Source organism: Protobothrops mucrosquamatus, unplaced genomic scaffold, assembly GCF_001527695.2.
Source record: "Protobothrops mucrosquamatus isolate PMUCROS unplaced genomic scaffold, P.Mucros_1.0 scaffold2771, whole genome shotgun sequence".
Lineage (NCBI taxonomy): Eukaryota > Metazoa > Chordata > Lepidosauria > Squamata > Viperidae > Protobothrops > Protobothrops mucrosquamatus.
In genome coordinates, this window is record NW_015388809.1 from 109148 (window position 1) to 130143 (window position 20996).

Genomic DNA, 20996 nt, shown 5'->3' on the forward strand with positions numbered 1-20996 from the left:
GTCCCATCCTGGCAGATGCTTGTATACAACAAGATTGTAGGAATAGCTATTAAGATTGACAGGCCTTGATTTTAGCTGTGCATTGAGAAAGCCTCTTGAAGTTAGTGTTGTTTAGATGACACAGAAGATAGCCCTCTTCTATTCTCTTATTTTGGAAAGCAATATATATATAATAATGGATTTAAAAATAAGAGCAGTTCAAACAGAAGCTTGACAGCCATCCTAGCGTTCATGTGATATGAGTAGAGGACTGGAATAAAGTATTAAGTAGATAGGAAATAGACCAGAATAATTTATCCATGGCAGGAAATGAGAAAGAATGCTTTGGGGATTGATGAGAAGTTATAGGTCATGACACTGTGATAAAATTGTACAGATTTTTATTGGAATCAAATTGCCCTTGTCAAAACTCCAAGAAAGAGCATTCTTAAGATGTCTCTAATCTTACTGATGTGTGAAAATAAGTATAGCAGTTGCTGGTTGCTTTTCAAGGCCAAATCAGAGTGCTCATTTTGATATGCTAAGGCTAACATACATTTGACCCAAACTATTTGCAAGAATTATCTGTCCTCATATAGACACTCAATTATTGTTGCAAAATTGGTGGATTTTTCATATGCTATGAAGGAACTGCTATTGGAGCTCAGTCTGACCTGCTCCCCTGCCCCTTTCAGCCCAGGACAGGGCTCAAAATGTATTTTTTAAAGTCAATTTGAGATTTTTTAAAAAAATACTGTGGTCTAGATGGTTTTAATATCAAAATCATAGCACGCCTGGCAGAGTTATTTGGGAGTAGCTGACATATGCATTTGTAATATAATCTCAAAATAAAACCATTACTTTTGATCACTACTTTTGAGAGCAGTTTGTGGATAAGGAAACCACAGGAAGTCTGAAGCTTGCAGAATATCCATCCTTCCCCTAAATTAAAGTTCTCCCTAAAGGAAAAGAGTGTCTGATGTATTGATTTGTCCACATCAAGTGGTCACCAGATCCAAGAGACGCCACATTTTTGCACGGGTGTCTTAAAGAAGTATCTAAAATTAATATTCTTTTCCAAAGTTTTGCTTGGGAGACGTTATCAGCATCTCTTATTCAAGTAATAAGGCATACAAGTTTAATAAATAAATAATAAGGGTGTTGTATGGTCATTAGGATAATGTGCAAATATTACCACTTGGATTGCTTCTGGCAAGTCATTTTGTTTATTATGATTTGTGGAATTAGGGCAGAAAGTGCTTCTTGAGTTTAACCATCCTATTCTTTCAGAATGATAGTGATCAGAGTATTCTTTAGCCTTTGTGTGTTCTCTTTTTCACCCCAAGGGCTCCAAGGGAAGCAAAGGTGAAACCGGTAGCCCAGGCGTTCCTGGTTTCATTGGGCCACGAGGACTTCCTGTAAGTAGCAAATTGATGATGGCCATGCTGGTGTTAAAATGAGAATGTAGAGTAATTAGGAAGTGCTCATTAAGGTAAGGTAAAGATGAATACGAGTTAGTTTTAACTCCAGATGACTGCAAGAATATTTTTTGTAGCTTCCTTTGCAATAGCGATGAAGGGGTTAACCATTGCCATCTTTCAGGATATTCCTTTGACTTCTCATCTACCTTGGGATACCTTGATGGTCTCCTAAACAGTTCTAGCCCTACTCAACTTCCAACCCAAGATAAGGTTGGCTTTCCCTTTCTGTTGGAAAGGGTTTTTTAAAAAAAAGAATGCATTTGTGACTTGCAATTTACTTGCTATGTAATAAAGGAAACTCAATCTCCAAGAGAAATGGGTGGTTAAGAAATGTGAAATATAAATGAATGAATGAATAAATGAATGAATGAATGAATGAATGAATGGCTTAAAGTTAACATCTCCATTGTACAGTATTATTTCTTAGTATACATACATAACATACATACATACATACATACATACATACATACATACATACATACATATGTCTTGAGTGTTTTTTGATGTACCCTGTTGGCTCAAATATGGGAGGAAGAAATCTTATCCCAGTCCCCCTTTAACTCTTTGTTAGCAATCAAAAATTTTTTAGCACACACACACACACAAACTTGAGTGTTGTTGTTTTTTTGATACACCCTGTAGGCCCAAATATGGGAGGAAGAAATCTTTTGCCTTTTATCGGCTCAATCTAGAGACATCCACAGGCAGCAATCGCTACTGTGACATCATTTGTGTTTCCTAAATTTTTGGATTGCTAACAAAGAGTTAAAGGGGGACTGGGATAGCTATTTCGAGCTGATTAGCTCTCATCAGCCAGCCATACCCTTCTGAGATTCGAACCTGGGCTGCTTGCACATTAGGCAGCTGTGTTGACCCCTACGCCACAGGCTCTTTCTCACTTTGTCAGCTGTATACACACACAGACACACACAGACACAGACACACACACACACACGTGTGTGTGTGTGTGTGTGTACATCTTTTGTGTATGCCTATGTGTGTGTGTATGTATACACCTACATGTCAATAAAGAAAAAAAATAGATGAACAAAGCAAATAAAGAAAATAAAATTCCAAAAAAATTAAAAAAGAGAAAAACTGACCCCCTTATAAACCAAACTGAAGATCAGTTTTTTTTCTCAAACTTGGCAGCTATAAAATGTTTGTATTCTGGGAGTTGAAGCCGATACATTAAAGCTACAAAGTCTGAGAAACACTGTTGTAGATTATTTGCCATGCTGCATAATCTGCTTTATCTTTCTTTTCCATAGGGAGAAGCAGGTGAAAAGGGGGTCCCAGGGAAAGAGGTGTGTATTTTGTTACCTTCCTCACACACAAAAAAAGTTGATTTATTAGTGCTACTGAGAGTGATTGCAAACTGCAAACACCTCTGAAGCTGTTTGGTTGTGTTTTTTTTAGTTTTCTGCTTGCTACTATAAACACTTTTATAATTCATGCAATATAATTCATGTTCCCTTTCACATTAGTATGTATCGGTGAAAGAGAGATGACACACATACAGACAAAATGTTAGCTTTATCGCTGGTCTTTAGAACCCTCCTGTCTTTTCAGGGCACCCCAGGGAATCCAGGAGAACATGGACAAAAAGGGGATAGGGTAAGTATGAGAGCTTTATTCATATCCCAACATTTTAAACCCAAACTCAAACGTCAGAGTCAGCTCTCTGTGACACTTCAATAGCAGATGGCATGCAATCATATTGTATTTGTTCATAGGTAAACAAATTCTTGCTTTTTCTGAACCAACGTCATTCAGATTGTTCATCACCCCAGCTATAAGAAGAGACTAGGCAGTCACTTGTCTGAAATGGTATAGGTCCTCCTGCTTGAGCAGGGGGCTGGACTAGAAGACCTCCAAGGTCCCTTCCAGCTCTATTCTGTTCTATAATTTCATAATTTGAAGGATTCTCAGGCCCCTGACTGTCACTGGAGGTTTTGAAGAAAAGATGGGACAACCACTTTTCTACAATGGTATAAGGCCGTGGTGGCGAACCTATGGCACGGGTGCCACAGATGGCATGCAGAGCCTTCTCTGTGGGCAGCTTTCCGTCGCCCCAGTCCTAAGCCTTCAGCTGGGTTTTATAATACCTTTTCATTTTAGGCCTCTGCCACCGTGTGCAAAAAAAAAAAAAGGTTCAATCAATCAATCAATTTCAACTTCTCGCGGGAAAAAAAAAAGATCTCGCAAAGTTGGAATTGATTGATTGAACTTTTTAGTCCCACCCAGTCTGCTGTTACCACCACAGCCACGCCCACCCAATGGGCCACACCTACCCAATTGGACCCTGCACTTGCAGGAAAATGCTAGGAGGGAGGAGGAAGAGGAAGAGGAGGAGGAGGAGGAGGAGGAAGAGCGACTTGAAGTGAAATGGGTCTCAATCAATCAATCAATCAAATAAATATTTTTTTTTGTTTATTTCAATCCAATCTATCTCTTTTTTCTCTCCATCAGGGAGATCCTGGAGGCAAAGGTGAAAAAGGCCCTGCAGGAATAAAGGGACCACCAGGTGATCCAGGAGTTCCTGGCCGCAAAGGACACACAGGATTAATGGGTCCCCCGGGACCATCAGGAGAGTCAGGACAAGTTGGTCCTCCTGGCTCTCCAGGACAACCTGGTTTTCCTGGGCCGAGAGTGAGTTTAGGGGGAAACGTACTTTGGGTTGGCTACCCCAAAATGTCTGCCACTGAGCAGGCAACCAAATGACAGAGCATGTGGTGAGGTTATGATGTAAACGCTGGCCTGATTTTATCTTCGTCGAAATCATGTCTTGCTGCAGAGGCCTCTGTATGCGTCTTACCTGCTGTGTTTTATTATTTTTAACTCATCCACTATGAAATGCAGCAGAATATTTAAAAAAAAATATTGTTGGATCATTACCCAATAGTTCATGTCCATTTCAATGTGAACTATTCACTGTTATCACTTACTAGCTGTCCCTGGCCACGCGTTGCTGTGGCTCAGTCTGGTGAAAGCGTGTGTTGCTTTTATGTCCAACAGATGGCGCTGTTTTTTTAAAAAAACATGTTTTTACCTGTCACAGGTGTGACGTCTATATAATATAGGTATATAAAAACAAATGCGTATTCGAATGCAACGTTGTGTCAAAATTTCAAAGCAATCAGTGAAGAACTTTCGGATATTTAAGATTTTGAACAAATGAACATTTACATTTTTATTTATATATAGATTGGCAGCCTAGTTATTTTCACATATTGCTGAGGGCCCCAGGGAGAATTTGCTAAGACTGGAGTATTTGGAATTCCTGCAAAGGACCAATTTGAAGAATAGCTTCTGGAAGAAATGAGTTTGGGGTTTTAGGTTTTCTTCGGAACCATAAAATGCCTTCAAAACCACTCTTGGCATCACCAGATGGATATATTATAGCATTTACATGCTATTAAGATAGAGGGATATTGAGGAATAAGCTCATGCTTCCTTCATGAACGGTTCCATCTTCTTCTTGTAAACACAGCATGCCTAACCCTTCCCTGTATTAAAGTTGGAACCATTTAGAATTATTACACAGTAGTTATTCCTATTCTTTCACAGGTTTGTTACCAAAGATCCTATGAGGTCTTTGAAATGCTAGAACAGACATGTCAAACACAAGGCCCGGGGGCCGGATGCGGCCCGCGAAGTGGTTTCATGTAGCCCGCGAAGCCATCCTGGAAACAGTGAGGGAACAGCCCCCTCTGCCTTGGCCCTGGCCCAGGCCACCTGGGAGCCAATGTACAATTTTGTGGTGGCCATCTATGCTGAAATGCATTCAGTCTTAGCTCCATAAGCCCCCCCCCCGCATGGCCTGAGAGGAACAGTGAGGCTCCTCCAGTGGACCATGCCTTGGCACTTGCCCCGGTCCTACCCCCTTCTGCCAGAGACCCTCAGATCTGTCCCACTCCTGCCCAGGCCCCCACAGGCACCCTTGACGCGAATGATGTAGAGCTGGCCATGCCCACCCAGTAGGCCACACCCACTCCATCCACGCCCACCCAGTAGGCCGCACCCACCCTGGTCACACACACCCGGCCCCCTGAGGGCAACCGCAATGCTGATGCGGCCCTCAATGAAATTGAGTTTGACACCCCTGTGCTAGAATGTGCCTCCTAAAGTCTTTTTTTTTTAAAATGCTACTGTATTACACATTTTAAACTTTTTTAGCTGCTTAAAAAAAGCAATTAAACTCATTCATAAGCATCAGTATTTTAAGCTCTGGTATCTTAAGGCATCTTTTTTGTCTTCTAGGGAGATCCTCCATCAACAGAAACATTGCGAAGACTTATCCAAGAAGAGTTAGGAAAACAACTTGATGGTAAGGACTCGAATTATGAAGTCCGAAAGTGGGTGAGTGATTCCAACATGTTAAAGAGGATCAGAAGAGGAAGGAAGGAAGGAAGGAAGGAAGGAAGGAAGGAAGGAAGGAAGGAAGGAAGGAAAAATAGATGGTAGGTAACAGAAGTCAGATAAATAAATAGACAGATTGTTGTTGCATACATAAACTTGACAGGAGAAGGAGGTGGCAGCTGAAAGTAATAGTAAATATGGTTGAAATTTATGTAGTAATCACAAAAGAACAACNGAAGGAAGGAAGGAAGGAAGGAAGGAAGGAAGGAAGGAAGGAAGGAAGGAAGGAGTTTTCTGCTTTTCTTTTATACTGTACAAAACTAAACAGTGCTATGCTTTTTAATTTTGTCTCTAACTTTCTCTCTTTTTATATGGATTTTATATATTTTTTTATTTGTAAAGCACCTAATGTCACTGCAATAGTGAGATAAGTAGTACATACATTTGATAAATAAATAAACAAAATCCTTTTGATGTGTGTCATCATGTTGCTTTCAACTTCTAGCAAATATGTAGATAATAGATAAGATAATAAGCCCCTTTAGCATTTGAGCTTCTCTGGAATGTTAAAATTCTTGCCTGTCAATACCTTTTCTTTTTGACATTTCACCTCCTATATTTGTCCTTGAAATTTCTTAAGCTTTTTTTTTTTTGCAGCTACATTGTTTTTAATTTTGGGGGAACTTTCTAATTCTATTTTTAAACACACACACCCATCTATCTTTTTCTCCTTTTTCCACTAGCTTCACCTGCCATGGATTCTATATATTATTATTATTATTATTATTATTATTATTATTATTATTATTATTATTATTATTATTATTATTATTATTATTATTAATAATTTTTTATTAATTTTTCAATGAAAAACAAAGAAACAAACAACCAAACAAAGAAAATAAAGCTAAACAGTACGTATAAAACAGAACATACAAATAAAGCTAAACAGTACATTCACGGACGTGTCCGGTGTCCCCCTCCTGCACCACCATCTTCCACTTACCACACCTTCCTCCTCCCAACCTACCAGCACTCCTCCTTCCTCCCTCTTTCCTACTTCCCTTCCACAATCAACCATCCCGTCCTGTGCATTTGGGGTTTCACCGGGCACCTCCTTATAAAGAAAAAAAAAAATCTTACATATAAATCTATAATGCAAACCAACCCCTTCCCCCCCCCCCCCATATTCTATAGATTATTGTTCTGGGTTAATTAAAATCTCCCTTTCTGAAGTCCAAGCTATGAATAACAAGAGTTGGAAGGGACATTGGAGGTTTCTTAGTCCAACCCCCTGCTCAAGCAGGAGACCCTATATCTGTCCAGTCTCTTCTTACAAGTCTCCAGTGATGGAACATCCACAACTTCTGAATGCAAGCTGTTCTCACTGTTAGGAAATATCTTCTTAGTTTTATGTTGCTTCTCTCTATTAGTTTCCATCCATTGCTTCTTGTCTTGTTTTCTGGTGCTTTGGAAAATACGTTGACCCCCTCTTCTTTGTGGCAGTCCTGCAAATATTGAAACACTACTATCCTATCACCCTTCATTCTTCTTTTCTTAGACTAGACATGGAAAATTCCTGCATTCATTCTTCATATGTTTTATGTAAGTGTTTTAGCTCAAAATGTTGAATTGCTTAGTCATTCTCTCCCAGTGTTTCTTCGGTTTTCATTTTCTTCCCAATGAAGTCAAAGGCATTGGACACTTAGCTTCTCCCCTTCCTCTGAAAGGAAAAGTTGTAATCAAGATAGGGTAAGGCAAGAATAGCTGGAAGGACTTTGTCTAGCAGTTTCCAAACAAATATCAATGTAATTAAGATTTCTCATTACTATTCTTTCATGCCTCTTTGATTTGGTTGCAGGAATTGGGTTTGGCTAGTCTAGAGAAAAGGACTGTTCTGTCCCAGCCTACATGAGTCCTTGTTAATTCACAAGGACAAACCCCTCTTTTAACAAGTAGGCTTGAAATGCAGGAAAAACAAACCTATTTTATTAATTAGGCACAGACCTGCAAAATGTCCCAAAAGCAAAGGCAAACAAAACACGATGCAAACGGAGAATTATTCAAAGGCAAACAGAACACGATTCAAATGAAGAATTGTCCCCAGGCAAACAGAACACAATTCAAATGGAGAATTGTTCACAGGCAAGGCAAACAGAATCTGATTCCATGAAACTTGAGTCCTTTGCAAGTGGTTGCCTTTAGCAACCAGCACCGCCCACACCTTCCCTTTTTATTATGCAGCCCCAAGGCATGTCTTCTCAATGCCTTCTCCTCCTCCCTTGGAGTCACCCCATTGCCTCCTTCTGTCCTGCTCTTGTTGCCTGTCTGCATTTGCGAGCGTCTATAATGTCTTCCAGCTGTGAGTCCTCAGAGTTTGACTCAGCTTCCCCGCACAACTGAGTCTCAGCCTGAGCACGATTGGAAGGACCAGGCTCTTCATCAGATTATAAATCCTAGAGTTCATCAGAGCCTTCCTCCTCCTCTGATGGCTCTCCAGGCCCCTCCTCCTCCTCTGATTCCCCGGACTTAGCTGCCGGGTCCACTCGCTGGCACGGACTCACAACACTGACTAGGAGTGACATGATAGCAGTATTCCAGTATTTGAGGGTCTGCCACAAAGAAGGGAGTGGTCAAAATATTCTCCAAAGCACATGAAAGCAGGACAAGAAACAATGGATGGAAACTAATCAAGGAGAGAAGCAACCTGGAAATTAAGCAGAAATTTAGAGCAATTGATCAGTGGAACTGCTTGCCCTCAGAGGTTGTGGGTTCTTCACCATCGGACGCTTTGAAGAACAGACTAGACATCCACTTGTCTGAAATGGTATTGGGTCTCCTGCCTCAGCAGGGGGTTAGACTAGAAGACCTCCAAGGTCCCTTCCAGCTCTATTCTGATTGATAAAGTGGTTACTTTGCTTTTGAAAAGCAAATTCTTCTCCGGTGGATCTGTGATAGTAGACACTATCACTATCTTTTAATTTTGTTCTCATCATTTTTTAAAAAAAATCTAATTGTTCTCTACAACATTTTCATTCAGTTGGGTTTCTGGGGGGTGGCTGTTTCCAACGTGCATACAACCATTGCTTTTCTTATAGTTTCCGAATTCAGTGTTAAGGAGAAGCTTTGCATGCTGCCCTTTCTTCACTAGATTATAGAGTGGTAAATAATAAATATCATAAAATAGTAAAATATGCATGAAAGAAAGGGAAAAAAATAACAACACTATGTGGCAGCAGCTAAAAATATTCTGCAAACTAAAGCATTTTTCAAAATAATTTCCCAGGGAAAATAAAAAATGTCTTCGCTTGGTAGAAGAGGCACATAATATAAAGGTGCATTGTTATTTATTACTTTATAGTTGCGAGGGCTTTTTTCTTCTTGTTTGTTGTTCTCTTTTGAACATTTAAAAAGGCAGGCTGTGTGCTTTGAGCCCAGCTGTTACTTGCTCTGACGGCTGCTCCTGAGGGTGTCACAACTACCCCTAAGAATATCCCTGTGAGCTTGTAAGCAAAACTTTTTCACATCTGCTCCTTCTGCACACAACTTTGCAACTTGTGTTGTTTAAAAAAAATGGGGAATAAAAACTGCCCCTTTCTCCCAAAGACCAAACCTACTTTTGAAGGAAAAGTCTACATCGTGGTTCTGTCCAAGCCGGGGATAAACAACATGGTGACTTCTTTAGAAAGAAGGTTGTAGTTTATTGAAAAGGAGAACCAGACAGGAAGATGGCTGGCAGAAAAGAGAGTGAACACATGTAGGGAGTGGGTTTTTATACCCTCTGGAGCCTTTTGTTTGGAGCTGCTTCCTGTTCCTGTCTGAGGCTATTTCCTGTGTCATGTATTCTGAGCTGAGTCTGGCTTTGCCCTTTGGCATCTGTGGGATAATCCTATTATGTCCCAAAGGTCATGTCCTGCTTCTCTGGGGCTGGAGCTAATGACTCTTAGAGTTTGGGTGAGGTATGCAGATTTTGGGTCTTTGTATTCTTAATGTTCCAGTTGCAACCTTTACATCTGCATTTGTATAGAACTGGTTTTTGCTTGGGACAGAGAGACTTGGGGGCAGGGTTTTTTTCTGCTTTTAAAATCCTTTTGGGAAATATATTCTGCCCTTTTAATATTTCCTTCTCTGGGGGGGCTGACTTCCCACACTACAATTTTATGATTTGTAGCAGAAAGATATTTGGCCAGTGACCTGCTGTAGCATGCCTTTTTTTCTGCATCAGATATCTCTTCATTAAGAATATTTTCTCTCACTCTTCTCTGTGTGTCTATGTTTTTCTTTTTCCCTGTAGCCAGACTGCCCTACCTCATAAGTCAGTTGCAGCCTTCCCAGATCAAAGCACCTCAAGGTAGACCAGGACCTCCTGGATCACCTGGAACAGAAGGTCCTCCTGGTAGAGTCGGCCCTCCAGGACAACCTGGCAGACCTGGACAACCAGGTTCAGAAGGTCCGTCGGGACCTATGGGACCAAAAGGTGAGTAGCTCCATAGCTGGAAAGCAGCTTTAGGTCCAAATTTTCCTTCTGATTTAGATCTTTTAAGGACCATGGACAGTTTCTGCAATGTGAAATGTGGTGTTCTCAAATAAATGGAAATGATTATGGCGAAACTTTTCTGAATGTGGACTGGAGGCTAAAACATATAAGGAACGGTTGCTGGAATTGGGTATGTCTAGTTTAATGAAGAGAAGGACGAGGGATGACATGATAGCAGTGTTCCAGTATCTCAGGGGCTGTCCCAAAGAAGAGGGAGTCAAGCTATTCTCCAAGGTGCCTGAAGGCAGGACAAAAAGCAACGGGTGGAAACTAATCAAGGAGAGAAGCAACCTAGAACTAAGGAGAAACTTCCTGACAGTTAGAACAATTAACCAATGGAACAACCTGCCTCCAGAAGCGGTGAATGCTCCAACACTGGAAGTCTTTAAGAAGAGACTGGACAGCCATCTGTCTGAAATGGTGTAGGGTTTCCTGCTCGAGTAGGGGGTTGGACTAGATGACCTCCAAGATCCCTTCCAACTTTATTATTATTATTATTATTATTATTATTATTATTATTATTATTATTATTATTATTATTATTATTATTATTATTATTATTATTATCGTAGGAGGTAGAAGGAAATATCAGCTTGATAGCTTTTAATTTATTGACTTATTTCCACCCCGTTCTCCATGTGGTTTTTATAGTACAGCTGAAACCAAAGTCAGATTTTTCTTTCCCCAAACACCCTGGGTGGATAAAGAATGTAGAATAGCAGAAGACGGAGCCAAATGTGTTTAAATTTCTACTTTTAAATACAGAAACACCAGTCTATATGTCCATCCATCTATTATAATCAATTTTCACATTTAACGAAAAATCTCAGACAAATTCAGAAGTATTTTTTGAAAGTGCTCATTCAGTCTATTCATACTGTTTTGGACTTCCCACAAGTGTAACAAGTGAATAACACCTCCCTAATATTGATAGCCCAGCTTTGTTTCTGCAATGACTTAAAAAAATACTGCTTTAAAGAATTCACCCATTCAAGTTATTTTGGTTCTTAAAGCAACTGCCTTCCCCTCCATCCTCACAAATCTGCATGATCTTGAAAAAATGTAGGCCGTTTTTATGAATAGCAGCAAAATGCTACCTTCCCTCAGGGAGTGTACAGCTTCCAGATAGTTTTACTGTTCAATGTCACCCAAATGGGACTTGAAATACCTTAAACATATAGAACAGTGGTGGCGAACCTATGGCACGGGTGCCAGAGGCGGCACTCAGAGCCCTCTCTGTGGGCACGTGCGCCGTCGCCCCAGTCCTAGGCCTTTAGCTGGGTTTTATAAAACCTTTTCGCTTTAGGCCGCCGCCATGTGCAAAAAAAAAAAAAAAAAAGGTCCAATCAATCAGTCAATTTCAACTTCTCGTGGGGAAAAAAAGATCTTGCAAAGTTGGAATTGATTGATTGAACTTTTTAGTCCCACCCAGTCTGCCGTTACCACCGCAGCCATGCCCACCCAATGGGCCACACCCACCCGGCACCCAACGATGCATAAGTGGGTTTTGGGTTGCAGTTTGGGCACTCGGTCTCTAAAAGGTTCGCCATCATTGATATAGAATGAGACTACATTTAGCAGAATAACAAAGTTGGAAGGGACCTGGTAGTCTTCTAGTCTAACCCCCTGCTCAAGCAGGAGACCCTACACCATTTCAGATAAATGGTTGTCCAATGTGTTCTTAAAAAGCCTCTAGTGTTGGAGCAACTGGTTAATTGTTCCACTGGTTAATTGTTCTAACTGTCAGGAGATTTTCCTTAGTTCTAGGTTGCTTCTCTCCTTGGTCAGTTTCCATCCGTTGCTTCTTGTCCTGCCTTCTTCAGGTGCTCTTGGAGAATAGCTTGACTCCCTCTTCTTTGGGGCAGCCCCTGAGATATTGGAACACTGCTATCATGTCCCCCCTCATCCTTCTCTTCATTAAACTAGACAGTTCTGGCAATTATTCTTCACGTGGTTTAGCCTCCAGTCCCCTAATCTTTCAAACATTCTGAAATTTTCAAATATTCTACATGCTAATTTTTCAAACATTCTGAACAATAACCAAGATTTCACATTTATGAGTGAAACGTGCTCTATTATTTGAAATCACCACATTTTGCACATTCAGTAACCCTGCATGAGGGTCATCCCGGAAAATGCAAGAGGCTGGATTTCTCCATTTGTGTTCATTCAGTAAACCTTCTTTTCTGCAAGTCTATTAAAACTCAGCAATGCCTGATTCTGGATAAAAATGGAAAGGAGAACAGATCTGGGGCTTTTAACATTTGAGCCTAGCAACAGAAAAGGACAGATCACATGCAAATTAAAATGGAATGATTATCGGTATTGATAAGAAGTGACTTGGTAGTGGTCAAGAATGATTTATATCTGCACTCCGCAGAACAGTGAAAGTCTGATGCTGTAATTAAAATGTATTTCATTTTCTCCAATAGGTGATGGAGGAGAGAAAGGAGAGAAGGGAGATCCTGGCATTGGCCAGAGAGGTGAAACTGGTCCCCCAGGAGTAGCAGGTGGGTGGTTGAGCTTATTCTCTGCAAAGAGGGATTTATGTGGTTGATGGCAACTCTCCCCAAACTTGACCAAAGCCAGAACTACCAACAGAAGAGAATATCTGTAGTACAGGTTGAACTTTATAGTCTTTGGTGTTCTCTGAGCTTGGTTGTTTGCTTACAAGCCAGAAGTTCCAGAATTTCTAGACAACATCATTTGAAATACATATTGTAAAGTCCTCGATTTTACAACAGTCCATTGAATGACTGCTCAAAGTTACAACCACACTGAAAAAAGCCACTGATGACTGTTTTTCACACTCACAATCGTTGCAGCATCCCCACGGTCCCATGATCAAAATCTAGACCCTTGGCAATTGTCCAAGTGTCCTGGGGTCATGTGGTCACCTGTTCTGGCCTTCTGACAAGCAATGCTTTGCTTTGCTTGTCAGAAATTCTTGTCAAAGATTCTGGAAGCCAGATTCGCTTAACGACCATGTGACTAACTTAACAGCCACAGTGATTCACTTTACAACTGCGGCAAGAAAGGTCATAGAATGGAGTGAAACTCACTTAGCTCTCTTGGTTAGCAACATAAATGTTGGGTTCAGTCCAGTCATAAGTCAAGGACTATCTGTGTTCCGCAATAAGCTTCAAAGATTCCTCATGATCAGGGAATCCTATTTTCACAGATGATCTCTCTCCCTCTCTCCCTCTCTCCCCCTCTCTCCCCCTCTCCCTCTCTCTCTTCCTCCCTCCCTCCCTCTCTCCCTCTCTCCTCTCTCTCTCTCTCTCTCTCTCTCTCTCCCTCCCTCCCTCCCTCCCTCCCTCCCTCCCTCCCTCCCTCCCTCCCTCTCTCTCTCTCTCTCCCCTAAGCCTTTTCTCTATAAATATTTGTGAACGTGACCTTACATGCGTACTTTGATGTTCATCGGTTGACACGAGGTTGACTTCCCTGCTCTAATGTCCACCCCAAGCTTCCTTTTGACTCTTCCATTTTTCCACAAGACAAATACTCTTGAGAGGCCCACATTTTCCCTTCGGAAGTAGAAAGAGTGGTTTTAGGAGCATGAAAACAATTCTCTCTACCTTTTGCTTCGTACATTTTTAGCAGGTGGTGCTGCTAAAAAAAGGCACGGCTGTTTGAAGTCAAGCAGGTGGCTAAAACAAAGAGAAGCTGTTATAGTTTTTAAAAAGGGTTCCTGAGAAATGGGGTGAAAATCTGCCAAGTTTTCTCTCGGTGGAGAAAACTCCCTGCTGATGGAGACACTGTCGAGTTGGTCCTTTGATTGCGCTTTTTTTCCTTAAAGCAGGGCTTTGTAGACAAATTGACAGAGCAATGCATGAAGCCACTGTGTCCTGAATTGCCAATTTCGCCATATAGGTAGTCCTCGGCTTATGTCCAAAATTGAGACCAGAATTTTTGTTGTTAAGCAAGGTGGTTGTTAAGAGAGTTGCACCCAGTTTTACAACCTTTTTTGCCACGGTTGTTAAGCAAATCACTGCAGCTGTTAAATGAATCATGTGGTCATTAAACAAATCTGGCTTCCTTCATTGACTTGCTTGATGGAAGACTAGATTAGATCACCTTTATTGTCATTTTTTTCCCCCTGTGGGCACAACGGCACACGTTAAAAATGAAATTTAGTTGCTTCCTCTCAAGTGTACACATACATAACACCCATTTAAACATACTATATACCACATATGTATAGACCTACACCCTTACATATAAGTAATGTATAAATATTAACTACCGTCCATCTTGAATACATAACGGAAGGAGGAAGCTTTAGAGTTCACAAGGTTAATACTGTATGGAACAAAACTGAGATGAATCTGGAAGCTGACTGGGAAAGGTGACAAATAGCATTCACACAACCTCAGCACATTGGAACTGTTGTTAAATACATGTCAGTTGCCGAGCACCCAATTTTTTTTAATATAACATTTTATTAATTTTCCAATTTTACATTTGAACATTTAAAAAGCAATGTGGTGACTGGGTTAATCAATAGTTCAGTAACAAAGTCTTAGTGCAAATCTCAGGTTACAACATCAAATAATTCTTCTCTTTTCCCCTTAACATTTACTGTCTCATATTCAGATTAGTACATTTCTAATTATACCAACTCAATAAGAACATCATTATTACGTTTATCAATAATTTTTTAGCTTATACATATCTTAATTACATTCAAGCTTCATAAACAATCCATATCCTGTTATTGATTTTTACTCAATTTTTTTAATTTCTTATCAATATTCCAATTTAATCTTTGATATTTATAATTTTTCAGATCTTGGGTAACCAAAATTTCCCTTATCTCACTTCATAACAAACTATAACAGTAGTGGCGAACCTATGGCACGCGTGCCAGAGGTGGCTCTCAGAGCCCTCTCTGTGGGCACACTCGCCATGCTCTGGAGATGGCAACCGTCCCTCTTCAACCAGCTGCCCACTAACTTGCCAAGGTCCCACATGGCTGGATGCATCCTGGCACCCATGTGCTCGCTGGCCTCTGTGTGCAGGGGCCGATGGTGTCAGGCAGCAGCTGCCCCGGCCCCTGCCTCACCTTGCCCTGTGACGATGGCACCCCCACCCTGCCTCGCCTTGCCTTGCCTCACACTGCAGAATGAGCCTCTTGCCCATCGCCCCACCTGCCAGAGACCCCCTGGATCTCCTCCAACCCTGCCCAGCCCCCACAGGCATCCCTCCCCACGAGCAACATTGAGGTGATCACACCCACCTTGGCCACACCCACCCAATCTGCCATGACCGCCACAGCCACGCCCATTCAGTGGGCCACGCCCACCTAGCACCCGGCGATAAATAAGTGGGTTTTGGGTTGCAGTTTGGGCACTCGGTCTCTAAAAGTTTCGCCGTCACTGAACTATAATATCCAAAATACACATTTTATCTATGTGAATATAATCTTGTTCTATTTCCTAAAAATTTTCTATTTCCCACCATATTTAACCATCTGCTTAATAACACAATATCCCCTTTAATAAATCAAAACCATTATATATATTGCCTGGGTCCAAGCGCCCAAATTTTGATCACATGATTTTGGGGGGTGTGCTGCAATGAATGTAAGAGTGAGGACCGGTTTAGGTCACTTTTTTCAGTGCTGTTGCAACTTTGAATGGTCACTAAATGAACGGTTGTAAGTCGAGGACTACAGGTAGTAGCAGTGACCATTCAAAGTTACCACCGCATTGAAAACATGACCACTTTTTGCAGTTGTGACCTTTGCAGCTTCCCCATGATCACGTGATCAAAATTCAGATGCTTGGCAACTGGTTCATACTTAAGACCTTTGCATTGTCCCGGGGTCATTGGGATCACCTTTTACAACTTTTTGATCAGCAAAGTCAAGGGGGGGGAAGCCAGATTCACTTAACAACCGTGTTACTAACTTATCAACTGCAGTGATTCACTTAACAACTGTGGCAAGAAAGCTTGTAAAATGGGGCAAAACTCACTTAACAAATGTCCCACTTAACAACAGAAATGTTGGTTAATCTAGGAGGGATATATATTCTACGGACTATGTTATTTCTTATGTTCCGTTACTTCTGCTTTCTTCTCTTCTTTTTTATTTGTTATTTCTTTTTCATTCTTCTTCTTTTCCCCTTTCTTTTTACTCTTTTATCCATTACTTAAGAAACGTAAAAATGTGAGATGGCTTATATGGAAAAAATAGAACCAAGTCTGTCAATGTAAATGTAACTAATCGCTGAGAAAACTTTTACCAGTAAGAATTTTTAGAATTTGGCGGGAGAAATAAACTAAAATAAGGATTGTAACAGGATCGAAGATAAGGCAATCCAAATGACTGAAAAGAAAAGAAATGTACTAATATGATGATTATTTTTTAGGAATATTGGAAAACATATATACTAAATTGTCATTTATTAAAACAATAAGAATGGTATTATCTCAATGTTTGCAAAAAAGGATGTTTCAGGGAAAGAGGAAATCAACCAAAATTAATATATGGAATACAGACGATAGAAATCAATGGTTAAGGAGTGTTTTTACAAATTTAACCCAGACAGCACACTGTTTACCAATTATTGAGTGACTTATGCTTGTAAAAAAAATTAATAAAAAATATAATACAAAAAAACAACAAGAGAAATGTTGGGCTCAAATGTGGTTGTAAGGAGACCAATTGTCCTCCTTTAGGGAGGACAGTCCTTCTTTTGTAAGTTCTGTCCTCTCTCGAAAAGTGTCCTCCTACATGTCCTCCTTTTCGATATTTGAAGACTAATCTATAAATCTCCGTATTCGATCGATGCCGAGCCAATCCGTTGCGTGTGATGTGACGTAGTTGTATTTGACATGACGATTCGTCAAGGCTCGGTACAGTGCAGCGAGACGCGATTATGAGACGCATGCGCTCCGCACAGGAGAATTGTTTTGAGACAGTGCGCTGCGCGCAAGAGTGCGTCACACGCAAGTGGCTTTGTTTACTTCTTACCGAAACACGACACGGCACACACGCACGCATTAGACTCACTTTTTCTTCTTCTTCAATTTACTTGTGTCCTCCTTCTCATTGTAAAAGGGTTGGTCACCTTAGTGGTTGTAACTCTGTAGTTTTGTCTACTAAGCTTGTCCACACCATAGCAATCCCACTTACCCATCCCACTTTTGTTTTGTAGGTATTCCAGGTGAACCTGGCTATGGTAAAGATGGACTTCCTGGAGCACAAGGTCCTCAAGGTGAAGCTGGGTCTCCTGGCCTTATGGGCCCCCCAGGACCTTCAGGGGCCAATGGACAATGTGACCCCTCCCAATGTGCTTATTACGCAAGCCTAGCCGCTCGGCCCAGCAACATCAAAGGACCTTAAAAAACGTAGCCTCCATCGCTGCTTGTGGACCTATCATGGGAGTTGGGAGATCCTGTCTCTTTTTCTTCCGTTCTTCGACAAGGAGCATGGAGACTCTGAAAAATCAAATGCTGCCGGACAGTCGAGTTTTTAATGATGAAGAAAATGATTAATTTGCATTATTTTATGCAGTGAGAAGTGATTTTTCTGGGAAGATTTTCTTTTTTTTTCTTTTTTAAGAATATTTTTATATAAAGATTGAGGATGATTCCCCCCCCCTTTTTTTTTTATAGATGGTCTTCTAGAAAGTTCACCTAAAGCAGAAAGGAAAGGAAAAGGGTGGGTATGTAGATGCTAGGGGCCCTTGAGAGATATTTAGATTTCTGTTTGCTAGCTTAGCCACCATTCATGGGTGAAACATCTGGAGATGCTGTGCTATTGGCTATTAAGACTTTGTCCCGCAAGTGTTCAGTAGAGATTTAGATGTAGCAATCCCAGTCTCCTGAGGGCAACAGGACAGATGGAAGAGGCAATTTGCGCGTGTCTTTGCACACTCCATAGGAAGCTCTTTTGCTCACCATGGCTGAGCACAGACCTCTGTGTCAAACTTAGGAGAAACACGAGGACGAGAAAAGCCCAGGCAACAGTGGCAGACAGGAGCATGGACAATTAAAGACTTCATGCTTCTTCTATTGCATCTTCCAACTCGCAGGTTGGAATTGCTTTTTGAAAAACCTTGTGGGTTCCTAATCATATCTTTCTAATTGCAACCAGAGACCTTCACCAGATCCAGCTTTTTTTTTTTTTTTTTAGCAACAGTTGATTTTGCAGTTATTTGCTTGTTCAGTAAAATGCATCTGTGAAAATTCATTTTTCATCTTTTTTTTTTAACCTTTGGCCTAATTGTCCGTAGGATAATCGATCCTTTAGCAGTGCAACGGTGGGTATGTATGCTCAAAAGCATACTTTTGGTGCTTGATCTTTTATAAATATGACCAGCAATGCATCTTCAAAATAAATTTCTGGGAAATTATGAAAAGAATTCTTCTGCCATCACCATCATCTTTTCCCAAAGATTGTTCAGCTAACCCTGTTACTGTCTTCTGTGGCTGCTAAGCAGCCAATACAAAATAATATTTGGAGCTCATGAATAGTGGGATCCTTGGTGCTCTCTGAGTTTGGTGGTTTCCTTGAAGAAGTTTCATGATCCAACTAAGTAACATCATCAGTGCACTGATGATGTTCCCTGGTTGGGTCATGAAATGTCTGCAAGAAAACCACCAAGCTCAGAGAGCACCAAGGACCCCACACCCCTCCTCCACTCCACAACCCCACTCCCTCCTAGCACTGATGATGTTACCTAGTTGGGTCATGCAATGTCTGCAAGAAAACCATCAAGTTCAGGGAGCACCAAGGACCCTGCAACTTAAGAAACATTATTTCCCAATCCTAGCATTCTTTCTTCCTTAAAGAAAAACAGCAAATTTTGAATTAGGATTTTATGCACACGAAGAAATTGTTTTCAATTTGGATTCTTGTACTGCATGAATTGTATCTTTTAATACACGTTGCCATGACAGGATGTGTTCTTTGTGCCCAAGGTCATCATCACGTATGTGTGTGTGTGTGTACACAGAAGATCTTCTAGTTCCTTTGTAAAATGATCTAACCTTTAGCTTTGTGTTCTGAAGCAAGAAATGTTCACAGGATCCAGCCAATTATTCATCAGTTGTTTGGAAGCATGAGGGGGATGATTACACATAAAGAAACAAAGTCCTACTATTTTTCAAACCCAGTTCTTGGGCTACCCTGTTTAAAAGTGCTTAAAGGAGTACTTTGTACCACAGTCAAATGTTATTTATGTGTTTTAAAAGGTGCTATCTTTAATGTGGATTTCACCACATCAGCAAGATTTCTCTCTTTATCTTGTGTGCATGTGCATAAAATGTGTCTAAATTTTGTTTATAGCAGGTGGGCTATTCTCCAAGTAATTAAGATGCTTGCTTTGCTTTGTTTCTAGAAGATAAAGCAGAGAATTCTTTTTTCTGGCAAGGAAATATGCTTGCCAAATTATTTAAAAAGGAAATAGCTTTGCTATTTCTTTTCTTTCTGTATGGCAAGCTTTGACTGATGTTGAATGAGGCGAAGGTTTATATCTATAACTATAACACAGAGATATATGTGTGTTTATATGTATATGCCTATATATATATATATATATATATATATATATATATATATATGTGTGTGTGTGTGTGTGTGTGTGTGTGTGTGTGTGTGTGTGTGTGTGTGTGTTTTCTGAGGTTTTCGCGGGTGTTTGTATGTAGGTCTTTGGATATTCGTCGAAACGTCGCCAAGACACTTCCAATTTTACGCGGGAGAAAACCCGAATATCCAAAGACCTATATATATATGTGTGTGTGTGTGTGTGTGTGTGTGTGTGTGTTCACTATTATTATTATTTCTTTATTTTCTCTTCTGCCATTTGTGAATGGTTTATTTTCTGCAACATTGCCTTGAGATGTTAGTGGTTGGAAGTGGTGCTAATGGAGTTCCAAACAGTGCTCTTAAACAGTTTCTTGCCTAATTGTTCCAAAGTCTGGAAATGTAGATGTATACGAAAAAGGTGCTTTGGGGCCAGCAGGTGGAATAAACCCCAAATCATATATTGTATAACCTTTTTCCCAGTCCGTTTTGACTGTTTTCTGATTGAACTTTAAGAGTTTGGAATGTTGATCAAAGGCTAATCAAGATGCAAAATAGATTTAGATATCTGAACTTTTAAGGTAGGAATCCCACTGAATGAAGAATTGCAAAATTAGGCAGATCAGGCTATGAGGAAGCGAGAAGTGACACAGACCAGGAATGTTAATTAGGTTTAATTTTGCTTATTCAATGTATGGTCATAGATCAGGGGTGTCAAACTGCTAGCCCGTGGGCCAGACACGTCACATGGAAGCCGCGCCCACCCCATTGCCGGCAATGGCAAAACAGTCCCGATACGTCGCGCGATGTCACATGATGTCACGAGTTTAACATGTCTGTCATAGATGAAATAATACAAAGAAAATGTGTGCTTTCCAGTTAGAAGGGATAGATAGATAGATAGATAGATAGATAGATAGATAGATAGATAGATAGATAGATAGATAGATAGATAGATAGATAGATAGATAGATAGATAGATAGATAGATGATGGATGGATGGATGATAGATAGATAGATAGATAGATAGATAGATAGATAGGTAGGTAGGTAGGTAGGTAGGTAGGTAGGAAGGAAGGAAGGAAGGAAGGAAGGAAGG

The 20996-nt window shown here is 40.5% G+C and overlaps 1 protein-coding gene across 1 annotated transcript in view; it reads left to right on the forward strand.

The window, feature by feature from the left end:
• The window catches only part of COL22A1 (collagen type XXII alpha 1 chain), a gene marked incomplete at its 5' end in the record, with an annotated part of 125127 nt that extends 107414 nt beyond the window's left edge, over positions 1-17713 (forward strand). The window contains 7 exons of the mRNA XM_015825724.1: positions 1326-1397; positions 3036-3080; positions 3936-4115; positions 5727-5793; positions 10120-10302; positions 12795-12872; positions 17526-17713. Coding sequence (XP_015681210.1) covers positions 1326-1397; positions 3036-3080; positions 3936-4115; positions 5727-5793; positions 10120-10302; positions 12795-12872; positions 17526-17713 — 813 coding nt within the window. The remainder of the gene's footprint in view (positions 1-1325; positions 1398-3035; positions 3081-3935; positions 4116-5726; positions 5794-10119; positions 10303-12794; positions 12873-17525) is intronic.
• Positions 17714-20996: the final 3283 nt, after the last annotated feature.